General features: G+C 40.7%; 1 protein-coding gene across 3 annotated transcripts; it reads right to left on the reverse strand.

Moving 5' to 3' along the window:
• Nucleotides 1–354: 354 nt before the first annotated feature.
• Nucleotides 355–26,188, reverse strand: SERAC1 (serine active site containing 1). 3 transcript variants are annotated; one of them, XM_014545066.1, is made up of 17 exons: nucleotides 26,066–26,188; nucleotides 24,537–24,633; nucleotides 22,275–22,311; nucleotides 20,301–20,434; nucleotides 19,045–19,134; nucleotides 17,282–17,413; nucleotides 15,285–15,406; nucleotides 14,146–14,274; nucleotides 13,568–13,681; nucleotides 11,762–11,924; nucleotides 10,335–10,485; nucleotides 8,641–8,776; nucleotides 7,370–7,464; nucleotides 5,910–6,007; nucleotides 4,618–4,800; nucleotides 3,261–3,404; nucleotides 355–1,810 (listed from the first exon to the last, which is right to left on the reverse strand). In XM_014545066.1, the coding sequence occupies exons 2-17, from the start codon at nucleotides 24,625–24,627 to the stop codon at nucleotides 1,674–1,676; spliced, it is 1,956 nt and encodes a 651-aa protein (XP_014400552.1). In that variant the 5' UTR covers nucleotides 24,628–24,633; nucleotides 26,066–26,188; the 3' UTR covers nucleotides 355–1,673. The 3 variants fall into 3 exon arrangements, with proteins under 3 accessions (XP_014400552.1, XP_005872949.1, XP_014400553.1); XM_005872887.2 differs by having other exon boundaries at nucleotides 24,537–24,627; nucleotides 26,060–26,188; XM_014545067.1 differs by lacking the exons at nucleotides 22,275–22,311; nucleotides 26,066–26,188 and having other exon boundaries at nucleotides 24,537–24,615.

A 26,188-nucleotide genomic window follows, 5' to 3' on the forward strand; every position in this document is an offset into this window, starting at 1 on the left:
GGCTACTTCATAACTGTAATGTTGCTACTGTTATGAATCGTAATGTAAATATCTGATATGCAGGATGGTCTTAGGCAACCCCTGTGAAAGGGTCGTTCAATCGCCAAAGGGGTCGCGACCCACAGGTTGAGAACCACTGCTATATAATAAAAGGCTAATATGCAAAATGTCTCCTCGACTGGGAGTTCAACCAGGGGGTGGGACTGGCCGGCCAACTGCCCGCAGCCCCCCCTTCCCCCAACCAGTCCCACCCAATCGCCCCGATTGGGGCGGGCCGGCCAGATCAGACCCCACCCATGCACAAATTCGTGCACCAGGTCTCTAGTGAGCTTAATAAGACCCAGCAATTCCACTCCTAGTATACATCCAAGAGAATGAAAAACATACATTCACACACAAAAAAATGTACATGAATGTTCAAGCAGCATAATACCCCCAAATTCGAAAGAATCTAAATGTCCATCAACTGATGAATAAGTGTGGTATATCCATACAAGGGAATATTACTTGGCCATAAAAAGGAACGAAGCCCCGATACATGCTTCCTCATGGATGAACCCTGAAAACATTATACTAAGAGAAAGAAGCCAGACATAGAAGGGCACATAGTGTATAATTCCATTTATATGAAAGTCCAAAATGGGCAAATCCATAGAGATGAAGTAGATTAGTGTTTGCCAGGGCTGGGGGGAGAAAAGGTGAGGAGTGATTGCTACGGGTTATGGGGTTATTGGGGGGGGATGATAAAAATGTTCTGAGATCAGTGGTGATGATTGCACAACTCTGTAAATATACTAAAAATAAACGACCTTGAGTTAAGAGGGTAAATATTATGAAATGTGAATTATATCTCAATAATGCCATTATTTAGAAAAAGTCAACATGATTTCCTATTTCTCACTTGCTGGAGGTCAAAGGAGCAGGAAAGAAAGGGATATTTTACTTGGCCTCAAGAGAATCTGAGAATCTTGATACTAAGTATTACTAATCTATATAATGGCTTAGAATAGTTTTATTCACACTGTGATCAATAATGGATTAGCTACTTTATCTGGGAAAAATACAAGTATAGGTAGCTAAAGTCTGGAAAAAAATTCTGTAAGCTAGATTTTTTTGAAGAGAAATATCTGTTCTCAGCCATATGAAAATAAAAACGTACAAGGAACTGAGCCATGACTGGCAACAGGTCTAACAGTTAACATGTTAGACAAAGGTTTACACTTACATGTTAGTAAAAATTTACAGCACATGGAATCCCAGAACAAAAACAGTCTTTTATGTTCTAGATCATTCTCCTGCCCATTCTAGGTACTCTCCCAATAGCATTGTTATGGTAAGCTGACAATTCGCTATCCCTTCAGAAGCCATCATTGCTCCGCAAGGGTAAGCTATAGACGGTCACAGGTGACAAAAGGTATTCTCTACCCACAGCAGCTTGTTCACCAGGGACAACACCGCACAGCATAAACTGGCACACAGAGCTCCTTGTAATGGAAAGAATCCGTCTGCCCTTCCTTCTTTGATCGCCACTTCTGCGCTTGTGCTTTGCAGTATTGTGCCTGCAACATGCTCCAGACCACGCTGATGCCACAGTGGCTGTGTCTGCATGATTGCTTCGAAAGAGACCACCAAGCTTCTCTCACTGTGTTCACATGAAAAATGGAAGGTAATGGTCAGTTTTCAAGGTCTTTGGCTAAAGCTTCACGGATGAATTGTAAGGTACGCTGGTACAAAAAGGCATCCTTTCTCTTTGGCTTACAAATGTTCAGGTGGTTCACATCCACAGGAATTAGATCTCCAATGCCTAAATCTGAAGAAAACAAAAATGTGAATAACATCTAAGTAAAAATGTAAGCTTCTCCCCTATCAATACGGAAAGAGGCCAGATTTTCAGTTCTAAATGTTCACTTGGTTGTGACAAAGACTCTTAAAAGATAAGAGATCTTTAGCTAAGTTTTACTGTAGCTAAACTATATTTGAGTAATCATGCCTGAAAGGATTCTCAGCAGGTATAATTTATGTGTTTCATAAATTCATTTGTGTTCTGGCCTACTTCCTAATTTAGTAGTGAATAGGGCCTGATCACTATAATATAACAGAAACACTTTTTTCTAGAGTTTATATTATAAAACTTGATCATGAATGAGCTCCCTTGTCCCGGTATGAAGAATGGGAATCTCCCACATGGGGTCCATGCTACCCATACCCGGGCTGCTGCTGGTGGTGTGGGAGGAAGAGAGCCTCCTGGTGACACAGAAGAAGGTGCACACAGAATTATGATGAGGCTATGTCACCACAAGCAGTTAATCTATAATATTAACTCTGCTTTTGGTTTAAGATTCCAAAGTCCTTTTTGGTAAATACCAGCAGCTGTTCCTTGAGCTCGCCAACTACTAAATAGTAACTGCTCACCCTATGGCACATTCTTGGAGAAAAACCATCTTTAGGTTTCACTAGAGTATTGAGGCTTTTCATTTTATTTAGATAGCATGTAAGGAGGTTCGGACAAAACATGTTATGCAAACCAAAGAGCCACCCAGCGAGTGCTCCAGCTACACACTGTCCCTGGCTGCAGGGAGCGGTGCGGGCTCCCAGGACAGCACCTAAGCCCGCTTCCGGGGTGATCAGAAAAGGGTTTCACAGCAAGCTGAGGAGTCCGGGGAGCGTCGGGCATGGTCACCTACCATCCCGGAGTCATCAAGGAGCCACAAGGAGAATGAAGATTCGGGCCCTACTCTCAAAGAGCCTATGGCACAGTGCAATACACTATAGCAGCAGGTACTGGTCATTCCCTCACCTTCAGGACTGTGAAGAAATTCTATTTTTAACATTAGTTTTTTCCATCAAAATCTTTGTTGAATATTCCATATATCTTCCATTTATTTACTAAAGCCTCCATACCTTTAGTTGATCTTTTTTAAGGTTTCTGCATGCAGTCTTTTAAATGAAATGCCCCTTTCAGTCTAGCTAATAGAAGGGTTTTGTATTCTTACCTTAACAGAGTTCACTGTTGATGGCTAATTTAGAGTTAGCCAATTAACCTTTGCCACCTAATCAACTAAATGAAGGGCGGGGAGTAGTAATACCAAGGTTATATGTTTGCAGAGAAATGTTAGTCTGTGGCTGAAAAGAATAACAGGACTAGAATCTAGATCTCCCTAAAACTGAGAAACTAAATATAAAAGCTGACACTGATCATTAAATGCTAAGTATCACCAACTAGGTGTCTAATGGCCAACAAGTTTCTGCAGAGGGAGTACCTGCTGAGTCCACGGGCACCACGTGGAGTTTAATCATGCTCCCAATGGAGGTTGGCAGGGTCTCGACGAAACTCAGCACCTGGAAGTTTCTGTCTTTAGCAAACTCCAGAAAGTCATCCTGTAGTGCCTTAAGCGCAGGAGAATCTGTAAAATTACAGAGACTAAGATCATGACAGGTTCTGTTTATCCAATTCACAATAAAATACAACCTTCCAAATTTAGAGGGAAAATCAGGGTTCTAATTCAGATGGTGGCTCTTTAACTGTCTCTCCTTCCTTAAGCTGAGAGTAGAGGGCTAAACGCAGAACTGAGTGGCCAGTGTCGGGGGGGAGAGCTCCCACATTACTGCTGACAGGAAGGAGCCCCCAGTGTGTGGGACTCGGGGCCCCCCCGTGAGCTGGCTGGCACCTCACATCCACCCTCAGCACAGCCTCCCATACCAAAGCCTGTCTACATCAGAGTCCCTCAGCCTCAAGTACGAAAGGACAACCAAGAAGCACCGGGTATCAGAGGAAAGCTGACAGCCTAAAGTCAGACCCGAGGAGCAAACAGAAAACCGGATTGGGGAAGAAACAGGGAAACTTAAAACCCCCCACTAATTTGTCTCTTTAGAAAGAGACAAAAGATAATGGATCAAAGAACAAGAAAGAGCTTATGAAAATAACATTGACTGCAAAAAATAAAATTCAACGAAAGGTTCAGAAGATAAAGTAACTCTCTCTGCATAAAGGTGAGAGAAAATAGGAATAAAAAGACATCTGGCGCATTAAGCTCAAGCCGAGGGCTCCACATTCTGATCCACGGGTCCTCCAGAGAAAAAGAAAACGCTTACTAACGAAAGCAAATGCAGGCTGGGCCAAAGGAGGTTGACAGCTGTGACTATGCAAACACAGAGTTTACTCTTGTATTATTATTTGTTAGTTTCCACGTGAACAACTGTAAACCTGTTTTTGCCCGCCCTGTATATAATGCTTTACAGTTGATAAGGTGAAAATCTTCAACGCTTGAGCGTATCTTAACAGTTGATGATTTTTCAAATTCATGGAAAAAAGCAATTAATTGGTAATTTGGAATTATACTTAAAGCAAAACATTATATAACTTTTAAATTTTTAAACATTTCACATAGTATTAAAATTATTATATTTGAACAAATAATGGCTTAAGGCAAAAAGGGAAAGTATCAAAGAAAAATCAAATGTAAACTAAACATTTTCCGTGATAGTCTAAACACAATTCATTTACAAATAGTAAAACGAGATGATATCGTCAGGTTAGAAACTGTCTTTTTTCTCCCTTCCCAGGTAATTGACATTAATACAATCCCAGTTTCCCTCAGGACAGAAAATCAGTGTTACCCTTGCTGAGTTCCTTGACTTCCAATGAGGGAAAGAGAAGGTAGCGGACGTTGACAGAGTAGTCGGCCAGGTGGGACCCGTGGTGAGGGACGCTGTAGAATATTATCCCTCGGGTGTTGTCTATAACAGTGCTCATCTCTGGATTCTGAGATGCTTCCAACAGCATCTTCTTAACAAGAAGACCTGGCCGTGGAGAAGACAAAAAAGGCAGAAGCTATTTCCTTCCCTCCATTACTCTTAAAACCCAAAATATGCAAAACAAGAAATACGGAGAAAGAGATGCTTTCTTTAAAAAGTTTCAGAATAATTCTCTGTAGTCTAATAAACAGGGCCTCAAAATATCGACAGTGGATGATATTCGCTATCCTCTGGATCAGAATCTCACCTACAAACAAGATTCTAGAAACTCATTTGTATCCCAGGCTGCACTGTCCCACAGAAGGCGATTCAGGTCTGCTATGTGTCCATCAATGAAGCGAAAATGCAGCTGCCAGTCTCCCCCTCCTGCCACAGCAGCCCACCAATGCCCACTCCGTTAGGGCAGTACTGATATTCCAACAACACACAGTCCCACAAAGCTGACTCTCGTGCAAAACAAGCGCCTGTGGGAAATGCACCCAGAAGGCGCCTTCTGTCTCCCCCACGGGCGTGGAGCCAGTAATGAAACCCAAGGTCACAGAGATGGCGGCACTACCTTCCTCTCAGCTCAACGCCTGCACTCAGCGCCCTGAGCATTTCAGCAGGTGAACTAGGCAGCAGCTGCAGAAAGGCCCTCTGTGAGCGGGTGGTGAGATTTGGAACTGGACTGGGGAGAGGGCTGGGAGGAGATGGCCCTCAGCAAGCGACACAAGGAGCCGCAGAGCCGACACCTGCAGGGCCGGGTAAGCAGGCACCAAGGGGCTGTGGCTGTGGCTGTGGCACTAGAACACTCATGGCCTCTGCAGTGGTTGGGGTGCAGGGAAGAAAGGGGAGCCCTGGGACCAGCCAGGAACAGTTACGAGTCAGGCTTGTAGAAGCCAGGGGCTGTTCTGATGGTTATTCATTATCATTACATGACAGCATTAAGTTGTCAAACTCATATCCCTTTTATATGGTTTGTCACTGGTTGTCCCTTCTTGACAAAGGACTAGCACGGAAGAACAGTAATTTAAAAACTCCTCGCTGTACCAAAAACATTTGTTTAGGGGGAAAGGGTCACTCTCGAGTAAACAGAGAGCTGCAGGAACTCAGGTAGCCCGCATGGCTGACAGTACCCTCCCAATGCTCGCTTCACAGAAATGACACGCACTTACCCCCCATGCTGTGTGACACCCAAACCATCGGCCTGTCCCCAACACCAGCAGCTCGGAGTTTCTGAAGAAGTTCGTTGCTCCTGAATGCAATGGACTTTCTGAACAAAATGAAAACAGCAGGCATGACAAGAGGCTATTGATCGCCCCAAAGTTTGCTATCCAGTTTTAAGGCAAGAACTTTTGTTTATTGGACCAGTGCTATGTGCTACATCTGGAGTCAGGAATACCCCTATTCTCTCTGCTCACCTTCTGCAATTGCTCATTGCCCATTTCTAACTTCATCACTGGCATAGTTGAGAGTATCTAAGCCCAGAACAAGCCATTCATGTACTAAACAAGCATTGTTTGAGCATCTAATATAAGTTTGGCAATTTTCACAGGTCAAAGGTCAGTCTCACACCAGTTGCCCCCGCACCAGGACATGGGTCCTTTCTCATTCGTGGCCCCTCTTTTGTGATTCGCTACATAAAGGCAGCTGTCATTGTACTGAGTCATTGTTGTATTGAGGCTGAAAACATTATTATAATTTATTACTTAGAAATACCAGAAAGCTATTAGAATGAGAGCATTCAAAATAAGTAATTTTCAAAGCGGGAGTGTCAAAACTGTCTGGTCTGGTGGTTTCCAACCTGTAGAATCCTTTCTTCAGAATAAAGGCTGGTCAGAGTCCTTGGGTGAAGTGGGAAGGAGCCCTGGTCCTGTCTCCCTGCCCTCGGCACCGTTCCTCGGGCACCTCTGTGGGGGCCATTCAGAACCCCCAGACTCAGGCCGAGTCTCCCAAGTTGTAGACCAAGCTCTCCAGACAAGTAATGACTTGTCTAAGATCACACAGTGAGTCAGAGGTAGAACCGGCTACAGTCTATCAGGGGTGGGCAAACTTTTTGACTCGAAGGCCACAATGGATTCTTAAACTGGACCGGAGGGCCGGAACAAGAGCATGGATGGAGTGTTTGTGTGAAGCTGTGTGCACAGGAATTTGTTCATAGTTTTTTTTTTTTAAACTAAAGTCCGGCCCTCCAACAGTCTGAGGGACAGTGAACTGGCCCCCTGTTTAAAAAGTTTGAGGACCCCTGGCTAGGTCCTAAGCCGAAGGCCTGTGTCCTTCCTGTTATACAATCGCACAGGTGACATGCGAGTGCCCTAAGGAGCCTGTACTGCTCAGCACCGTTTTCTTTGCTTCCTTTAGCCAGTATGACTGAGAACACAAAAGCAAAAGCACCAAGTTCACTTCAGGAGTAAAGGATGCTTTGCTATGGGGTCCGTGTCCTTCCACTAGAATAGCTGTAAGTGAACCACGTGAGGAGCCCAACACTGACACTCTAAGTCTATTTCGTTAATGTATGTCTGGCTAACTCCTCTAGAAGAGAGAGAAGAAAGGTTAGTTCCCATAAGAAGATCCTGTCTCCATCCCTGAGGGCCCACCTGTGGCCTGGGCCCTCGCCTTCCAAAGCTTCCGTTACCTTTCTGTCGGGCACCTCGCTCTCCAGTCGCTAAGGCTGGTGTCGTACTCCACAGAGATAATTCGGAGAGCGGGACAGTCTCTTGCTAACCATGTCTACGTAAGATAAAAGGCACAAAAGACCATTATGAATTCCCACCGCCCCTATTATTTCCTAGTAACCGAAATGCATAACTAAAGGACTCCTGCGATATTGACTAAAAATCGCACTGACCAGAAAAAAGGCCAGCATTTTATCTTTTCATGTCTCCGGTCACAGGTGGCATCAGTATTGATAGCGTAAGGCCAGTGTAGGTTCCAGAGGATACTCTGTTTCAATGTGCTACAGCCAGAAGCAAGGCCTGTTTTTAAGTCTGGATCAAATTGGCTTTTGAAAGCATTTCACAGAAAGCTACAACCTCAGGACCGACAGTGTGGTCGGATGGTTAAGAGACTCGACCCGAGCACTCAGAGACACTCAGTACAGTCCCAGTTCTGTCTCCATGGACCAGGCTGTCGTTATCCCCACACCTCAATGTCACCACCAAGTAAAAGCCATTCTGCTGCATGACAGGCCTTTGTGAAGGGGAGGGAGCAGAGTGGGACAAGCCCTGGGAACTCTCTCCACAGGCTCCCAGCACCAGTGTCACTGAGCTTCAATAGCTTCCACTCAGGGACTGCATCTCAGGGTTAAGGCTCTTTGGATGAAACAATGTCAAAGAAATCCAAAGTAGAATTACTTCTTCAAAGTCCTTCTACTTTTATCATTATTAAAATCATAGCACTAGCCAACTATCATGCATGTAATATCTTATTTGTTATATATATATTTTTTAAAGATATATTTTTATTGATTTCAGAGGAAGGGAGAGGGAGAGATAGAAACATCAATGAGAGAGAACCGTTGATTGATTGCCTCCTGCATGCCCCCTCCTGGGGATCGAGCCTGCAAACCCGGCATGTGCCCTTGACCAGAATCGAACCTGGGACCTTTCAGTCTGCAGGCCAACGCTCTATCCACTGAGCCAAAGCAGGTAGGGCTGTATTATATTTTTAATTGAAGTGAATGATAACTGGCCCTGGTCCCTGTTTTTTACTTATTGGAATAGTCTCTTAGAGTCATAGACTGTACCCTAAATTACACAAGGTGACAAGCCCAGCTATTCTTGTAACATACCACAGGTGTCACTAGGGGAAAGAAACACTGCATAGAAAAAAATCCCAGTAAAAATAGAAAAGCAAGTCACAATGAGGGCTCCAAAGGTGGGCTACCAGAGTCGGCTGTATCCTTACCTTGGGCCAACATGTTGTATACCTGGTTTCATCCCCTGAAACCTTTTCAGTTAGCGCCTGGTCCTGCTGACGCCACGTCTTGAATGCTGCTCCCATAAGGCCGTGAATAAAAAGGACATCTGCTTTAATGGGCTGACTAACAGGGGAGAGAGTTTTAAAAAGAAGCAGAATGAACACATTATTGTTTTGGTGAGAATCTACAGAGCACACTCTGTGGATGGTGCTTAGCAGGGTTACAGGACATAAAATAAAAATGAAGGCGAGCTTTAGAGCGCAGGTTTGCTGAAGAACCCTACAAGGAGTTTTGGCAAAGCCATGCACGGAGTGTGCTCACTGCTCTATAGAAATGGGGACATCTAGCCAGACGAACCAACTAAAATCAATTGCAGTGAGTCAAGTGATGAGAGAAGTGACACATGTCAGATTGCCCTACAGAGAATTCCATGAGAATGTCCCACAAATCAATAAGTATTTAAAAAATTAAATAAGAATATGCTAGAGTAGTTTCAAAGTCAGCGTGCATAAAAGAGATTTTCAAAAACTTATCAAGGATGTTTATCAGAAATAGAGTGAATGACTTTTTTAAAAATATGTTTTTAATGATTTTAGAGAGAGAATCAGCGTGCATAAAGAGATTTTCAAAAATTTATCAAGGATGTTTATCAGAAATAGAACAAATGACTTTTTAAAAAATATGTTTTTAATGATTTTAGAGAGAGAAGAAGGGAAAGGGGAGAGAGACATTGATGTCAGAGGGAACCATCAATTGGTTGCCTCCTGCACAACCCCTGCTGGGGAGCGAGCCTGCAATCTGGGCATGTGCCCTGACTGGAATCGAACCAGTGAACTTTCAGTTCATGGGATGACACTCAACCGAGTCACTCCAGCCGGCTGCAAATGACATTTTAAAGTAATATTCTTTCTTTGGATATGACATTTAAAATATGTAGATAGTATATTACTTACATCTTTTTATAGGGCACGCACAACTATGCAACACACAAACACAATAGTATTTTACTTACAAATTGGGATTAAGCAGGCAATCCATTTTTCAAATTAAAAAAAAAAAGATTTTGCTCTTTTCTGAGTTACTATTTTAAAGTGTCTGACAAAATCCAAGAAATATCTAACTTTTTCACTGTGGTCCTTTCTGTCAATGACACAACTGGAAAAGTTGGCCAGAAATCACCTTGAGGAGGAGTGAGAGTCAGATTTATTACAACTTACTGCTTCCAGCGCATGCTTTTCAACCTGGCATAAACTTCTTCCAGTCCCTGGAGGTCTAGGCCCAGGCTAATTTGGTTGCCTGCATATAAATAATAATGTCCTATCTCCTTCCCATCCAGAACGACCTGTACAATCCGGATCAGTTATTAAATCTATGTAGAAAGTGCTCTGAGACAAAGAAATACGCGCACAGTTGAAGTGTGACCTGTAATGCGAGGTGAAGGCTGCCTTCCTGAACGCAAGCCTTTCATGTGAAATAACCCTGAGAACTTAGCTCCTTCCATGCCCTGTGGCAGCCTGCAATTCTTCTGAGGTGATGAGGACAAACTTTCCGTATATCAGGTATGTGACTTTCTTACCTGGAAGGTATTTAACTTCTCTAAATTATGCAGAAATAAATTTAAACGGTAAGCCCTGTAGGCTTTCCATCCCCGCAGGGACAAAGGGGACAGTTGCTCTCTTACCTTGTGCGACACTGGGGGTGAAGCACGTACACGCCATCCTGGTACTTTTCTTGCACCGTCTCTCGGTCTAGATTAGCCAGGGTTCTGGCGGCATGTGAGGCCTCCACAATGTGGTGAGACTTCAGTGCTTCTGCCAGTAAGGAAACCCAGCCTGGTGAAGAGAACACACCTCCTAGGTCCCCATCATCCATCTCAGGTGGTGCAGAGGTTTCAGGAGGAAAATGATGGCCCTAGGCCTACCTGGCTTTCATTGGGCATTGGCGGGAAGGAGCATGTAGAAAGGAGCCAATGGCCCCAGCCCCACTGGGCTCCCAGCTGACAGCCAGTACCAATTTGCCAGCCCTGTGAGCAAGTGATCTTGAAAGTGCATCCACTGCCCCACAGCTGAGCTGCCCCAATTGATGCTGCATAGGGCAGGTGTAACCTTTCCCTACACCGCCTTGCCCTAATTTCAGATTTATGAGCAAAATACATAACTGTTGTTTTAACAAGTGCATTCTGAAATGACTTGATGCATAGTACAGTAATATATAATTGAAACAAGGAAAAGGTTAAAATCAGTGATCTAAGTTTCTATCTTAAGAACCTATAAAAAGAGGAACAAATAAAATTTATTTGTAAGTGGTCCTTCATAGGAAGAAATGTAAATTCTTAATTTCTAATATATATAAATGTAAGAACATATGCATAAACAGTTGACCCTTGACCAATGAAGAGGTTAGGGGCACTGGTCCCACCAACCACGCTATTGAAGATCTTCATATAATTTTAGAGTCTTCAGAAACTTAAGTTGCCCCTGAGTATCTGCCAGGAATTGGTTCTAGGGCCCCTTGGATACCAAAATCCATGGATGCTCAAGTCCCTATAAACCTGGCGTAGATCAACGCAGCCAGTCAGCTCTCGCATCCGCGGACTCCGGATGGTGGATCTAAAATAGTACAGGTATTTATTGAAAAAATCCACATATAAGTGGACCCACACATAAGTGGACCTGCACACTTCAAACCCGTGTTGTTCAAGGGTCAACTGTACATGTGCAGGTATGTATGTAGATATGTATGTATGTGTGTGTGTTTTTATCACAGCTTTTTCCACTGAAAAAGTCAAGAATAAAACACCCCAGGAGCAATAAGCACACAGAGCACCCAGATCTTGGTCACTAACAATCATTCATTATCAAAGATAGAAACATTTAGATGGTCATCAGCAAAAACTGCTCTCATGTGATTGCCACACACTGATTATCTTAGGTGTTGATTATCCAAATAACTAAGCAATTCCTTGCCCCTCCACTAAAACAACATGCTGTAGGACCTATAACTTGCCCTAAGCAGTCTTCAGTCAGTTGAAAAATGAATATATCAGGAGAGGTGGAGGTAGGAAAACAAAGATCTGGATCCCAAATCCTCAGCATATAAAGTTGTTACCTGATTGAACTATAGTTGAATGAAGATGTTCGTTCAAAGCCATATTTCCAATGATACGTATTATATTTCTCTGTACTTTGGGGCAGTCCTTGTGAAGTTGGTACATCTTCTGAAGTAGTTGCAAGCCTCCACTTGCTTCAATTTTATCACAATGTGTGGGTATCTAGCACAATAAATTAATGAAAACCCACTTTATGTCGTACACATTCACTAAGCAGGTAACACAGCATGCGGCTGGGCAGCCAGGTGGCCCCTGCTCAAGGACAGAGACCCTGAGGGACCACCAACCTCTCACCTCAGCTTACTTAATACACAAACCCCTGTCAACATGAGAAGTGCTTCAAAACCATTGAAAAAAGTAAGTTATCTCACCAGGATTTCTGAAATTTTTATTCTTAAAGTTATGCTGTTTAGCTCTTGGTCAGAAATAACCTAACAGCATCATTATTACAGAACTGTTTCAATTTCTGGTGATACTTTGATTGGCTTAAAACTACCTTAGAATCACAGCTATTGGGATTGTCTGAGCTCAGGAGTCAGAAAATTGTTTAAAGAGAATGATCTAGTACAAATAGAAAGAAAAGGGAATGTGAATTTTTAATAGAGAAAAGAGATGAAAGAAGGCCAAAGGACATAAGTATACTAAGGTAAGGTGACAGAATGACAGCAAGTCATTTGGTCTGCCAAGGTCACTGGCATGGCCTGCCTCTTCCATCTCTAGTTGTACTCACTGACATGACACCGTGTCACTCACGTATATGCAACAATTTTCATTCTCTAAATTGTTATTAAATTTTATCACGTTTTATATGCATTTAAAATATGCCTTTTGACATCTAACGGTTGTGATGTGTAATAGCCTGAGAGGCTTCTGGAAAGGTTACTATATTCCATGCACCACATCTTCTACTGCAGATGCATCTTCTGCTTCAGATACGAGACTAAATCACAAAAACTCAAGCTCGTTGTCCCCCATTCCCTTCGGTAGTCCGACATTTTACTCTGCTTTGTCCTTGATCCTAATTCCACAGGTGGGAACTAGGTGCCCAGAAAGCCCGTGTCCTGAGCCATGTCCGATGGTTCCCAACATTAAACGGGCGAGTTTAGGATGTGCAGGATGACGTTCCTCACCACGTGGGATGACCAGAACCACCAGCAGCAGCCTCGCCGGGGGTGCCTGGCACAAATGTAAAGTCCGGACTCCACCCCACATCAGTCAATGACACTTGCCACAGGTGAGCAGGAAATGGGTGTTTTTAACACGTGAATTTTTACGCACTAATGTTTGAGCACCATGAGGTTTGCTATTTTTTTTCTTTTTAAAATCAAACTATAATCATGATAGGAAGGTTGTCATAATGCCAAGAAGTTTGACAATCACTGATATATGATATGGTTAAAATCTGGTCGTTCGAGTGCTTTCTTTTTTCTATCTTGACACGCCTTGGACAGATGTTTTAATGGAAATTAATGACGTGATAATATTACTTGTAAAAACGATCTGAGAAGGGTAGAAAAAGGCAGCATAACTCAAAGACAAATGCTGTATTTAGACAACCCACTGATTTCTTCAAGTGCAAGTAAGATTACATCCGTTTTTAGAAATATTTAGCAGGAATGAAATTCATGTACTGCTGCTAAAATATGATTATCAATTTGAACAAATGAATGGGGGAAAAGCAGAAATTTTAAAACAAAAAGCTTTTTTTCCTTTTCTAATAAATGAGGATAATTTCCCTTAAATGAACATGTATAATTTTTTCAATGTGATCATGAAGATAAACCACATCTGAAAATGTAAGTTACCTCCGAATGCTTTACTAAGGCTTCTAAACAGAACATTTCCACGGTCACTGAAGGAACTTCTCCGAAGCTCTCAGCATAAGGAAGTCCATTTCCTCCGAAACACCATAAGCCACCCTGAAAGTAAGATAATTAAAACTTTTACTAAAAACATGACTAATATTTTTTGTTGAACCAAAAAAGAATCTCTGTATTACATACAGTATTAGAAAGAACTAATACGTATGTCTCTAAATATTATGGGAACTTTAGCTATGCAAACTGTTGCTTACTAGAATAGAAAACATGGAAGTATTCCTAGAAGAGAGCAATCTTTTTTTTTTAAATATTTTTTTATTGATTTCAGAGAGGAAGGGAGAGGGAGAGAGAGAGAGAAACATCAATGATGAGAGAGAATCAATGATCAGCTGCCTCCTGCATCCCTCACACTGGGGGTCGACCCACAACCTGGGCATGTGCCCTGACAAGGAATCCAACCATAACCTCCTAGTTCATAGGTTGACAACCACTGAGCCACCGGCACAAGACCTTGCAAAGAGTGGAAACTCAGAAATATTTACAGAATGAATAGATGAACTAACCTTCTGAGCCGCTAGACTCTGACTGCTTTCACTCAGAGCCAAAGATGTAAAATACTGGATACACTCATCCAGCTCCGTTTGAGGTAAAGAAGCCAGCAAGCGTCTGAGCTCTTCTTCAATGGAAGAATCCTGAAATAAAAGGAAAATAAATTCTTCATAATTAAGCTCAACAACTGAACACAACAAAAAGTACACAAAGAAAGCCAAACAAGCAAAAAACAAACAAACAAACAAAAAAGCAGAGATAAATTAGTGCTTTTAGTCTCAAAAACAGTCACCCACCCAGGTAAACAGATCATTTAGTTTTGAATACTTTGCTTTCGCATCTGCTACCCAATCTGAGGACCTCTCGCCAAGTACAGCTCTCCATTTCCCCTCCTGGGCTACTTCACTTCTTGACTCAAAATGATGATTACACTTTCTAACTTAAGCTGGCTTTTAAAATCCAGAACTCATTACTATCTGATTTTCCCTAATAACTTACACCTAGTATAATCGTTTTTCAATCCTTCAAAACCTGATAGCAACTTTTCAGATTTTTCCTTTTCTAGTCTAGGAAAGGTACTCAAGAAACATGCTCAAATATCTGTACTGCTGGCTAACAACTGGAATCTCCATGTATCATCATCAGTAACTCTATGCAGTGGTTCTCCAGCTGTGTTTGGCACTTCGGGAAACATTCAGCAATATCTGCAAACGTTTTTGGTTGTCACAACTTGGAGTTGCTGCTGGAATCTAAGGAGAAGAGGCCAGGATGCTGTTAAACACCCTACAATGCATAGGACACCCTCCAATAAAAAGAAGTATTTGGCCAAATATGTCAATAGTGTTGAAGTTGAGATAAACTAATCTAAAAGCAACCTTAGATCAAGGGACCAATTCTTGGATGCTGATATGCTATGAAGTTATCCTCTGGTGCAAGAGACCCCCCGATACCCCAAAGGGGAAAATAACAGAGAAACAGCATCTCCTGAGGAATCAAGAAATCTTCGTAGGAAAACTACAGTTTCAGGTTGACATTGTTTACTTGCTTGTAAAAAGTAGCCAACAAACTACTTTTTGAATGTTTATTATATACCCAAAGTGAAGACTATATATTAAAACAATTTTTCACTCACTGTATTATTTTATTTACTTACTTCATTTAAAGCTGGTAAAGGAGGTGGAGGGAGAAAAAAGCGAAGATCACTCTCTTGGCTTCGTGCCAAACCAATACGAGTTCTCAGATCACAGGCTTGAGCAATTGTCCTATACTGGTAATCTATTGTAAAAGTATGCCGTTAGCTCCCAGATTGGCTTAGAGTTTCAAGGATTAAATGGACAAACTACTTGAAAGCACTCTAATTTTTAAATTACAAGTTTATATGTCCCAAGTATTTTTTCACAACTACAACATCAATAAGCTAAATGCCCATCATTTCCATATCTGATCTCACAATTCTCCTCAACATATACCTGGGTATGTCAGGGTCTAACTAACATTTTTTGAAAAGAGGAACTTCAAATGTGAAAGTTAATAGGTGAGAACCAATTTACCTTCTCTTTAAAAATAATTCTAGCCTTCAAAAGCTGTTTTGATTGCTACTCCAAAACCTGCAATTGCAGTTAGGTCTATTGTTCTGGTAACAGTATGATACCTTCATTCTATGATGTCCATGTGGAGCAGGGGTGGGAAACCTTTTTTGTGCCAAGGGCCATGTGGATATTTATAACATCATTTGTGGGCCATATAAAATTATCAATTTAAAAATTAGCCTGCTATGTTTGGTCAAGCATTTAATTAACTCACCCCTAATGCCTTGGCAGGGCCAGACCAAATGATTCCGTGGGTCTTACATGGCCCACAGGTTGGACATTCCCCACCCCTGGTGTAGTGTATGAGGTACTTTATCTTAGCCTTCATGATTCACCACTCCATTCTTTATCGATTGCTACAGACTGAACGTTTGTGTCCCCCCAGATCCATATGTTGAAACCTAATCCCCAGTGTCATGGCATTTGGAGGAAGGGCCTTTGGGGTGAGTAGGTCATGATGAAATCAGTGCCCTTATAAAAGAGACCCCTGAGAGCTGTCGGGTCCTTTCTGCCAGGTCGGACCCAAAGAAAAGGTGGCCAGCTATGAACCAGGAAGCAGGGCCTCCCAGACACCCAACTCAGCCTGATCTTGTACTTCCAGCCTCCAGACTGTGAGAAATCCAGTCTATGGTACTTTGTTATAGTGGCCCAAATAGACTAAGAAATGTATCAAAGCAAAATCCAACCACTGAAGCAGACACTCTGTTTAATGATGGCAGTTCCTAATCTGGTGAGTTCTTCAAGATCGTGTGGGGAACATTTCACAATACACATGCCAGGACTCCAACCCTGATGTTTCTGATACAGTAAGTCTGAGCTGGAGTCCCAGAAGGCAGATTTTGAAAAAGATTTTTATTCTAAGTGTCCATTAACATTATGAAATAAGTTAATTTAATTATAATTACAGCCACCAATCAATCAACTGATTAACTAGTATGGAGGCAGAGATCTCAATCTGAGACTTTTCTTTGAGAACATTATTTTTTCTATTTGTTTACCCATTTTTATGAGATGACATTACTCAAAGTGTACATTCATCCCTACTAGAATCTGAGTTCTTGCTGAGTATTTTTACTGCAAAACCTGTGGGTTTTAATACAAGTAAGTATTTTAAGTACCCCTTACAATGATATATATACATGAACCAGATACATTTAACTAATTATTAGTATTAGGCCAATTGTCAAGTGAAAGCAAATATAATGCTACGGTGCAGCAAGCAATTAAAATGTATTTCATTAAATAGGAACCACAAGAAAATGTAATACAACATGAGGCCATAACTATGAGAATCAAGAGTTTCTCTAATCAAATAACACTTTGTTCTGCTACAAAGTTACACAAATAGATCTACCTCAGTTTTGAGGCTGTTCTTACCAAACACATCTGGTTACCAGGCCAGTGGGTTTGCATTGGAGTTTCTTTTTTTAATTTCTGGAAATATTTGTAATATATTTTTAGATTGCCTGAATTATTTCCCTCCTAAAAATCTCATTCCCTCCTCTTTTATATCAGAAATGGAGACCTGGCTAGTGGGCTGCCATGTGCTGAGGGTCATTACCATGCCAGTGGTGGGCCTCCGACATGGCCTGCACAGCCTGCAATCGGGCCGTCCTGTCACCCGACCTGCTCCTCTTCAGGAGCAGCCACGCCGCACATTCATGATCTTCCATGTCAACTGTGCTAAAAGTGTCTTTGCAAAAAGAAAGAAAAAGACAATGTGAGCAATGTGAACAGATATAAACATTTTTATCCTCCTGTTTATTTATTTATGTTAATCCTCACCCAAGGATATTTTTCCATTGACTTTCAGAGAGAGTGGAAGGGAGGAGGAGAGACACAGAGAGAAACATCAGTGTGAGAGAGACATCGATTTGCATGCACCTCTACTGGGGCCTGGGATCGAACCTGCAACCGAGGTATGTGCCCTTGACCAGAATCGAACCCAGGACCCTTCAGTCTGCAGGCCTAAGCTCTATATAATGAGCCAAATCAGCGAGGGCTATCCTCCCATTTATGTAAAGTGGTAATTTATAAATATTTGAAATCTACAATAGGAGAGTTAAATCTATTTCCAGGTATTGATAATAACTGATGTGATCTTTTTTTTTTTCTTCTTCTTTTTCCCTAAAAAACTTTTCATTATAAAAAAATATCAGCCCTAACCGGTTTGGCTCAATGGATAGAGCATCGGCCTGCGGACTCAAGGGTCCCAGGTTCGATTCCAGTCAAGGGCATGTACCTTAGTTGAATGTTTCTAACCCTCTATCCCTCTCCCTTCCTCTCTGTAAAAAAATCAATAAAATATATATTTAAAAAATATTTTTAAAAAAATATCAAACAGCCCTGGCCAATGTGACTCGGTTGGTTGAGCATCGTCCCATGCACCACAAGGTCACCAGTTCGATTCCCAGTCAAGGCACATACCAAGATTGCAGGTTCAAGCCCTAGTTGGGGTACATATGGGAGGCAACCAATTAATGTTTCTCTCTTCCTCTCTCCCTTCCTCTCTCTCTAAAATCAATAAAAAACATATTTAAAAAAGAAATCAAACATATGGAAGAACTAAAAGAATAATACATTAATACCCATCTGCCTACCACAGCTAGATTTAAAAACTTATTTTGTCATATTTGCTCAATCTATATGCATACATCTATATATTTTTCTAAACTATGTAAAAGGAAGTTGTAGACCTATGAATTTTACCCTATCATAGGTCACACTAAATCTCCTAAAAATAAGTCTGCATTCTATATATAATCACAATGCCATTGTAACACTCAAGAACACAAAAATATCCTCCAAAATTATCTAAACTCCAGTCTAACTCCATATTCAAATTTCTTCAATTTTCCCAAAAATGTCTTGAGAGCTGTTTTTGAAACCAGGATTTAAGCCTCTTTAGTCTCTTTTAATTCTAGAAAGCTTTCCACCTTTTCTTTTTCATGACATCAACTTTTGAAAGAGATCTGTTCTGTTCTTTTATAGCTAGCTCTACACTGTAGAGTTGCTGATTGTGAAATCTACATTTTCCATGCAGTATTCTCATTACGAGAAAGCATGAGAGAGATTTCTTAACAAATTTTAAATATTGGAGAGGGTATATTTAGTCTCAATATTTATTTACAAATATCTAACAATACATTCTCAAAGATGGAAGGAAAAAATTGTTCAAGGAATTAAGGCTTAAAATTTAATATAGCCCAAGATTTCACTGCTATAATAAATGTTAGTACATGAAATGGAAAAATATCTTAGGCAGACCATCGAATGACTTTAAGAATACTGATCAGGATTCCCAGTTAAAGATTTGATACCTACCAGCAAACGGACCCCGTAATATCTTGGCTGAGGTTGCCAATATTCTTCTTACTGTTTTGTGAAGCTCTTTTCGCGCCTGGTAAATGAGTCCTAAAGTGTTTACAAATTTAAATAACATCAAGTATGTACTCTTAATGCCAAGTTCTAATACTTCAAAGAGAAATATAACTAAACTCTAGGTTTTTTCAAAAAGAAAGTATAAAATAGCATCTTTCTGTTTTTACTGTCACTATCGACTGAAGCAACTAAAACCATTATGGGAACATGGAGTTCTAAATCCCAAAATAAGATTGCTCTCCAAGTCAGGGAAAAGGTGAAAAACAAAACAGAAACAGAAACACTAAACTTAACAAAAATCCTCATATACAGCACAGGAGTAGCTACATTCAGGAAAATGTCCCTTAAAAATAGTTCCTCTCAAACTAAAATTTGGAGATATCTCGCTGAGATTAAGCTTCACTATATAGGTAAATTATAAACTATAAAAATGATCTGTGTAAGTGAAATTGTAACACCATAAAAGTTGAAATACAGGAAGGTTAAATGATAATACACACAGCTTGTGGACAGGGAGCAGAACCTGCCCACTCAGGAATCATCATGTACTAGCAGGCCTGGCTGTTCTGGCTGACAGTGCAGGAACACGCAGCTCCAAGTCAAGGGTGGTGACTCACCAGACTACCCACATCTTGATGGAACGATACTCTTCTGCTCTCAAATTTCATGTTCACCAAGTAATCGTCTGATTACTAATTAGGTTTCCCTGTAACCTAACTATGGAGAAGAGCAATGTTCTGACTAGTAAAAACAGGTTTTCTAGCATTCAAGACAGATTTTTCCCTGTGTAAATAAGTTTGTATTCATATTTATGCATCCATCTCTCCAGTTTAGTGTGCACAATGAATAAATAAATCCCTTAAATCAGAAATAGCTCCAAGTGACAAAATCATGCCAAACTGAGGGCCAGCCTCTGGACTGATGTCCCCACTAAGGTGGGGAACTCCAAGTTTACCCTGAAACAGCTTGCTAGCTTTCACTTCACCTTGTTATAGGAGAACTGAAAACCTGGCTAAATATGGAAGCCCAAAACTTGGGCTCCAATTAACTCTTTAAGGACTTGGTTCTCACAGGGTCTGGTGATTCTTAAAGTTAGCTGAACCTACCTTATTTATACTGTGTTTTAAATATTCATTTCTAAATTCAATAACTAGCTTCCATTTGTCACAAAAATAGGATTACTTTACCATAAAACTTACCATGATTTTCTCTTTCATCTAAAACTGTGTGCATACATATATATGACTTCATTTTTTCTCTTTCTACCACTTGAGTATCTAATGTCAAAGACTTCTTCAGGGCCAGAAGTTCATATGTAAGAAATAGCGAACTACTAAAAAGAAAACAAAAAATTCATCATAAATATATGATGTAAATGTAACACAAGAGTCACTCTTTTATTAAGCTTTAAGTAGTTAACTTAAAAAGATAATAGTTAACTTTTCTTTTTTATTGGAAAACAATATATATGCAATAATGTGCAAATACCATATATTTGTATATATGCAAAGTATATGTGTAAAGTATACACGTTTCAGTTTAACAACAATAATAAATAGCTACATTACCATATCCAGGCAAAAAAACAACAACAGAACTTTAACAGCAAGTATCCCAGAAGCCCACAGTGGGTCCCTTCCTGATCCTGACGCACTCTCTCATCTCCATAGCTAATTATTATTCTGACTTCATTATAATAATAACCTTGTTTTTCTTCATAGTTTACCATCTGCATATGGGTCCTTAAACAGCAGTTTTGTCTGCCTGTGAACGTCACAAGAATGGAATCACACTGTATGTATCCTCTGTTCAGTCCTCTGTGAGGTTCATCCATGTCACTGCATGTATCTAGTTCACGCATTTATACTTTCCTATGGTTGTGATTCATCACCGTATGAATATACCACAAGTTATTTTCCCATTCTACCACAGATGGGCATTTAGGGACTTTGTAGTTTGGGTCTATTACCGACACCATTGCACATCACACCCAGGTGCACTATACACACGTGTTTGTTCCTGTAGGGTACATATCTAGAAGCAGAATTACAGACTTGCTGACAGCATATTATGATTCCACTTTACTATATAATGCCAAACTGTGGTTTCAAAAGATTAGTCAATTTGTACTGGATCACCAACATATGAAAGTGTCTCCTCTCCTAAGAGTTATAACTAAAGTCAGTTTTTAAATGTCACCTCTGATGTTGTGTATCCCCAAATGAAATTTTTTCCCCCTGAATCAGATTGACTTGCACACTCCCTTGATCCAGACACAAAGGCTGCCCTTAGTATAATACTAATTAAAGCGTTCTCCTGAACTTCCTAACCCAGAGCAAAAGCAGGGAAAACAAAATGGCCAGACACTGCTGGCACCAGAGGAAGAGAGACAAGGCTGAAAAGAGCCCTCTTCTCTCTTGGGGATCTATCTATCTGAGCAGCCAAAAAGAGACATGTATTCAGTATTTTTATCATGCTTTCCCTGAAAGACAAAAATTTTTACTAAAAATTGTGTGATTAATTTCCATTCTATTCCTGAATATAACTGTGATATAAACAAAGAAACTACTTTACAAAAGAGTACTCATTTACCTTTTGCCTAGAATAAGTCAAAGGGAAAAATCATCTAAATATGTTTTGCCTGACCTTACAATGTCATAGAGAAATGTATATATTTGGATAAAGTGCCAAATATATCTCCTTTATCATTTTAGCATCAAGAGCTGGCTTTATATTTATAGACTATTACTAATAAAAAATACTAGAGCAGTATGAGACATGCATTTAACATGTCACTCCCACCCCCGAAAAAAAAAGAGAATAAAAATACAATTTTCAGAAAGAGAGTCACTCCATTCATTAAGCAAGTGCCTCTGAAATAGCACGAGATGGGAGATGTCAATCAATTGCTTTTCTAAGTCAGCCTCAATTTCCTTTCATAAGAGCTTTATGGTGATTCATAGGATTTTCCAAACTAATTTTGACTATAGCTGAAGGTAAAGTAACTGAGCGATGACACTGACGTGGCAGAACCAGTGACTAGCCAGGGATGAATCCACCTACTTCCAAGATCTACACCCTTTCACTCCCCCATGCGAACTGTAAACCACTTCCATTGAGATCTCAAATAACAGTATAATGAAGCCAATTAGTATTTCACTGTTGACACTTACCCTAAAATAAGTGATCCAGTAAACTTTATTATGTTTCCTTCAAAGGAAAAAAAAGTCAGTGTGATGAATTTCATTTTAAAAACGACAGGAAATAGGCATATTCAGATAAGAAGTGACTGATATTTTTCCATTAATATAATCAGTTGCTATCAACACCAGGCTTACTATCCCCAGATATAAACTGGGTGAAAAATATAACCTCATTTCACACTCATTGTCTCCCTCCTCCATCCCCACCCCATCAGCAAGGCCCTAGTCCCCGCTGCACTGCTGGTGCTGCCAGGCCCAGCGCTCCCACTAAAGGCCATGTCCAGGGAGTTCACTTCCCTTCTGACTCCTGTTAGTTCACATCCCATTAAATAAAGGAACGGGGATAATTCTCCTTTCACTACTAAGACTATATTGAGGGATTATGATTGTCTATTGGGATACGAAAGGACTCTTTCCAAAGTAATTATGTTAAAATTGGTGGTTAATAGCCCCGTTTTATTTATTTTTAATTTTTATTTTTTATAGGAGACAGTATCTTTTTTTCTTAATTGATTTTTTACAGAGAGGAAGGGAGAGGAATTGAGAGTCAGAAACATCTATGAGAGAGAAACATCCATAGCTGCTTCCTGCACACTCCCTACTGGGGACGTGCCCGCAACCAAGGTACATGCCCTTGACCAGAATCAAACCTGGGACCCTTCAGTCCACAGGCCGACGCTCTATCCACTGAGCTAAACCTGTTAGGCTAATAGCCCCATTTTAAATACACGTTACATTCTACAAGTTTATTTGGAAACGTTGAAAACACTTTTATTAATATTTTTAAAAACCCTAGTGGAAACACAGGTAGTTGCCTATTTAACACATATAAACCCCTTCATCCTTCCTAACACAACCTGATTCCTATCTAAGTCCCAACTCTCTGCAGCTAGGGATGGCTGTGCAACACAGTGGTAGCCAGTCAGAGACAGAGGTCGACAGGGATCCCTCCCAAATAAAAAGACAAAGCCTCATAAGGTAGCTTTGGCTGGCTGCCTTCTTGATGCCCAGGGATTCAGCAATCATCTTGTGACCATGAAGACAATAAAGAAGTGGGAGAGGAAGACAAGGATTGCTAAACTGCAATTCCTGCCCTAAAGTGCCTCAGTCTTGAGTTCCTGTTATGTTAAGAAAAATGAAAACCTTACTACGTAAGCCATGGTGGTCAAGTCTCTGTTACATGCACTGAACACAACTGACATACCAGCCATGATGGTGAGGGGCTGTGGCCCGTCCACAAGACTCTACGTTACCTAGATGGTTACTGTAGAGGTAGCCCTCTGTTCAGAGCTTCAACACAAGCTGCCAAGAACACATTCTCCTCCCTTCTGAGGGAAAAGGACCTCTCCCCAATCGACTTCCCGCATCAGGCAAGGCAGAGGACATTCCTCCCAAACCTTAGGGCCTAGTGGTCCAGGGTGGGAGAGGACAGTGCCAGGAGGCCTGCAGGGATGAGGTCAGAAGCGCGACACACAGAGCTCCTGGCTGTCCAGCTCCTCTGGACAATTTCATTCCAACATGGCTCCTGGACTTCCTCCCGCCACCACAGCGTGGGCCCGGGGCAGCCGTTTATTTCCTTCTCCACCGCTGCCACCCATCACTGGGCCTAAAGAAAATTCACTACCCTTGAGTTTGTTCTGCTAGAAATGAGAGAGGAAAAAGTTCCCTCTTCTATTTAAAATTTCCTAGATGAAGAGGATCTTCCCTAAAAACGGATCTATGTGAAGACCAAGAGGAAGCTCTGCGAGAACAGGGACTTTGCGTGATTCAATACAGGCACACCCCGTTTTACTGCACTTCACTTTACTGCCGTTTTTACAAATCGAAGGTAAGAGACTCCACCAGCAAATGATTACAACTTGTTGCAGACTCTGATAATGGCTAGCATCTTTTAGCAATAGTATTTCTAAATTAAGGTACATAGCATTTTTTAGACATAACAATACTGCACACTTAATAGACTGGAAAACCAAAAAATCTATGTGACTCGATTTTCTACATTTGCTTTACCACAGTGGTCTGGAACCGAGCCTGCAATCTCTCTGAGGTGTGCCTGTATTGTCTCCTTAGGGACTAGCTCTAGGCCTACCAATTGGGGGCGGGGGGAGACTATTAGCCTAGAAAAGACAGACAAATCTCAGATTTATCATGGGTTCAATAAGCTTGTGTGGACTACCCTGGAAACAGGCCGCTGTTCCTATAAGAAAATGTTATTGCTTAAACTGTACTCACTGATCTCTCTCCAGTATGTGCTGCTCTTTGGAGGAGGAGTTGAGGTTCCCATTCTTCTACAACAGACGACACAATAAGCAGCCAGGGACATTCTGTGTATTTAGAACAATTATTATAAATTTAGTTTAGCGTCTAATTAAAAACATTTCTTTTAATCATAAGGCATGTCACAATCACAATGCATCAGGCATAGGGTTAGATTTTTCAAGACCAGGAAGAAACTTTTTAATTAAAAAAATATATATTTCTCCCTTAAAAACTTAAAGCTGACTTATTAGAATATTTTACTAGTACTTTGGTTATTTTTCAAACTGTGCCCAATTGTGAACAATGATTAATAAGAAACTGGAAAACACAGGTTATTAATCAGAACATCAATATAGGAATTTGCCCTGGCCGAGTGGGTCATCCCGTGCATCAAAAGTCATGGGTTCAATTCCCGGTCAGCGCACATACCTAGGTCACGGGTTAGATCCCCAGGTTGCAGAGTGCACAGGAGGCAACCAACTGATGCTTCTCTCTCTCCCGTCCTCTGTCTCTCTCTTAAAAAAATAAAAATAAAAAATCAATAATAATGTCAATATAGAAATTTAAAATTTTAATGTCTTTTTAAAAATATATATGCATATACTAGTAAGCAGATATTATTCACTTTTGATGGCTAAAGGCCCTACAGAAAGGTCTACTTAGGACCCAGAGAAGTATTTAGCTTTTCTCCAGTTCCTTCAAGATGGTCCCCAACACTGTTTAAAATCTTGGACACTTGTTCACTGTTGGCACCCTGTCAAAGGAGAATTGTTGCTCTACCGCTTCACCAACTGAGTAAAGATGATCTAAATATGATGCAATGGTTTCTAGAACAACTCAGTATTCTAGAATCATATCAGATTCTCTTTGGATGAGACCTCTTTTTTTTTTTCTTTCTCTTGGATTAATGTGGAAATGGTCCTTTGGTTCAACATATAAAAAATTCTTAGCAGTTTTATAGAGATTACTGGGAAATTATTTGATGTACATATGTAAGAAATATGTTAGATAGCACAAAATAAAAAGCTTTAAGATTTTTTCTTGTGATTCCAGTACATCAATTGATGATTAAGCAAACTAGTTTAGGCAACAGGTAAACTTGTAGGTGACTGTTTTAAAGGTCTATAGTCTAGATCTCAATCCCTTCACTTCCATGGGGACCTTGATTCATCATCTATCCTTCTCAATCTTCACACACTCCTCCCCCTAAATACTGGATGTCCAATGTTCTCTGAAGTATAGGGTGTCCCAAAAAAATGTATACACACACTTTGAATAATCATAAAGGCAGTGTTTATTAAAATACATTTCATTTTCAAAATTGAGCTATCAGCTGTTAAAGTGTATATACATTTTTTGGGACACCAAAAAATATATTTACCAACAGTTCTGCCAATTTCTTTCCTTACTATTGCTTCCTATCTATTACTTCCTTCTGGGTTCAAATCATTCCTGATGAAGGCCTGTGTATAGCCAGCACCTTCAATCTTAGCATATCTGACAATGCTGTTTCACCTTCTTTCTTAAAACAGCTGATTTAGAACTCTAGGTGAACAGGTTTCCTTCAGCACATTAATGATATTTCCACTGATATTTCATCTGATATTTCTCATTGTTCATGGGAA

Source organism: Myotis brandtii, unplaced genomic scaffold (genome assembly GCF_000412655.1).
Source record: "Myotis brandtii unplaced genomic scaffold, ASM41265v1 scaffold395, whole genome shotgun sequence".
Lineage (NCBI taxonomy): Eukaryota > Metazoa > Chordata > Mammalia > Chiroptera > Vespertilionidae > Myotis > Myotis brandtii.

What these genes read in the sequence shown, in the direction of transcription:
- SERAC1 (XM_014545066.1), bottom strand. Translation starts at nt 24,627, where the DNA reads ATGTCCCTGGCTGCTTATTGTGTCGTCTGTTGTAGAAGAATGGGAACC. An exon ending in CACATACTGGAGAGAGATCA is followed by an intron (nt 22,312 to 24,536) that starts GTGAGTACAGTT and finishes TTTCCTTTGAAG; the next exon opens with GAAACATAATAAAGTTTACT. An exon ending in ATACAACATGTTGGCCCAAG is followed by an intron (nt 7,465 to 8,640) that starts GTAAGGATACAG and finishes TATCTTACGTAG; the next exon opens with ACATGGTTAGCAAGAGACTG.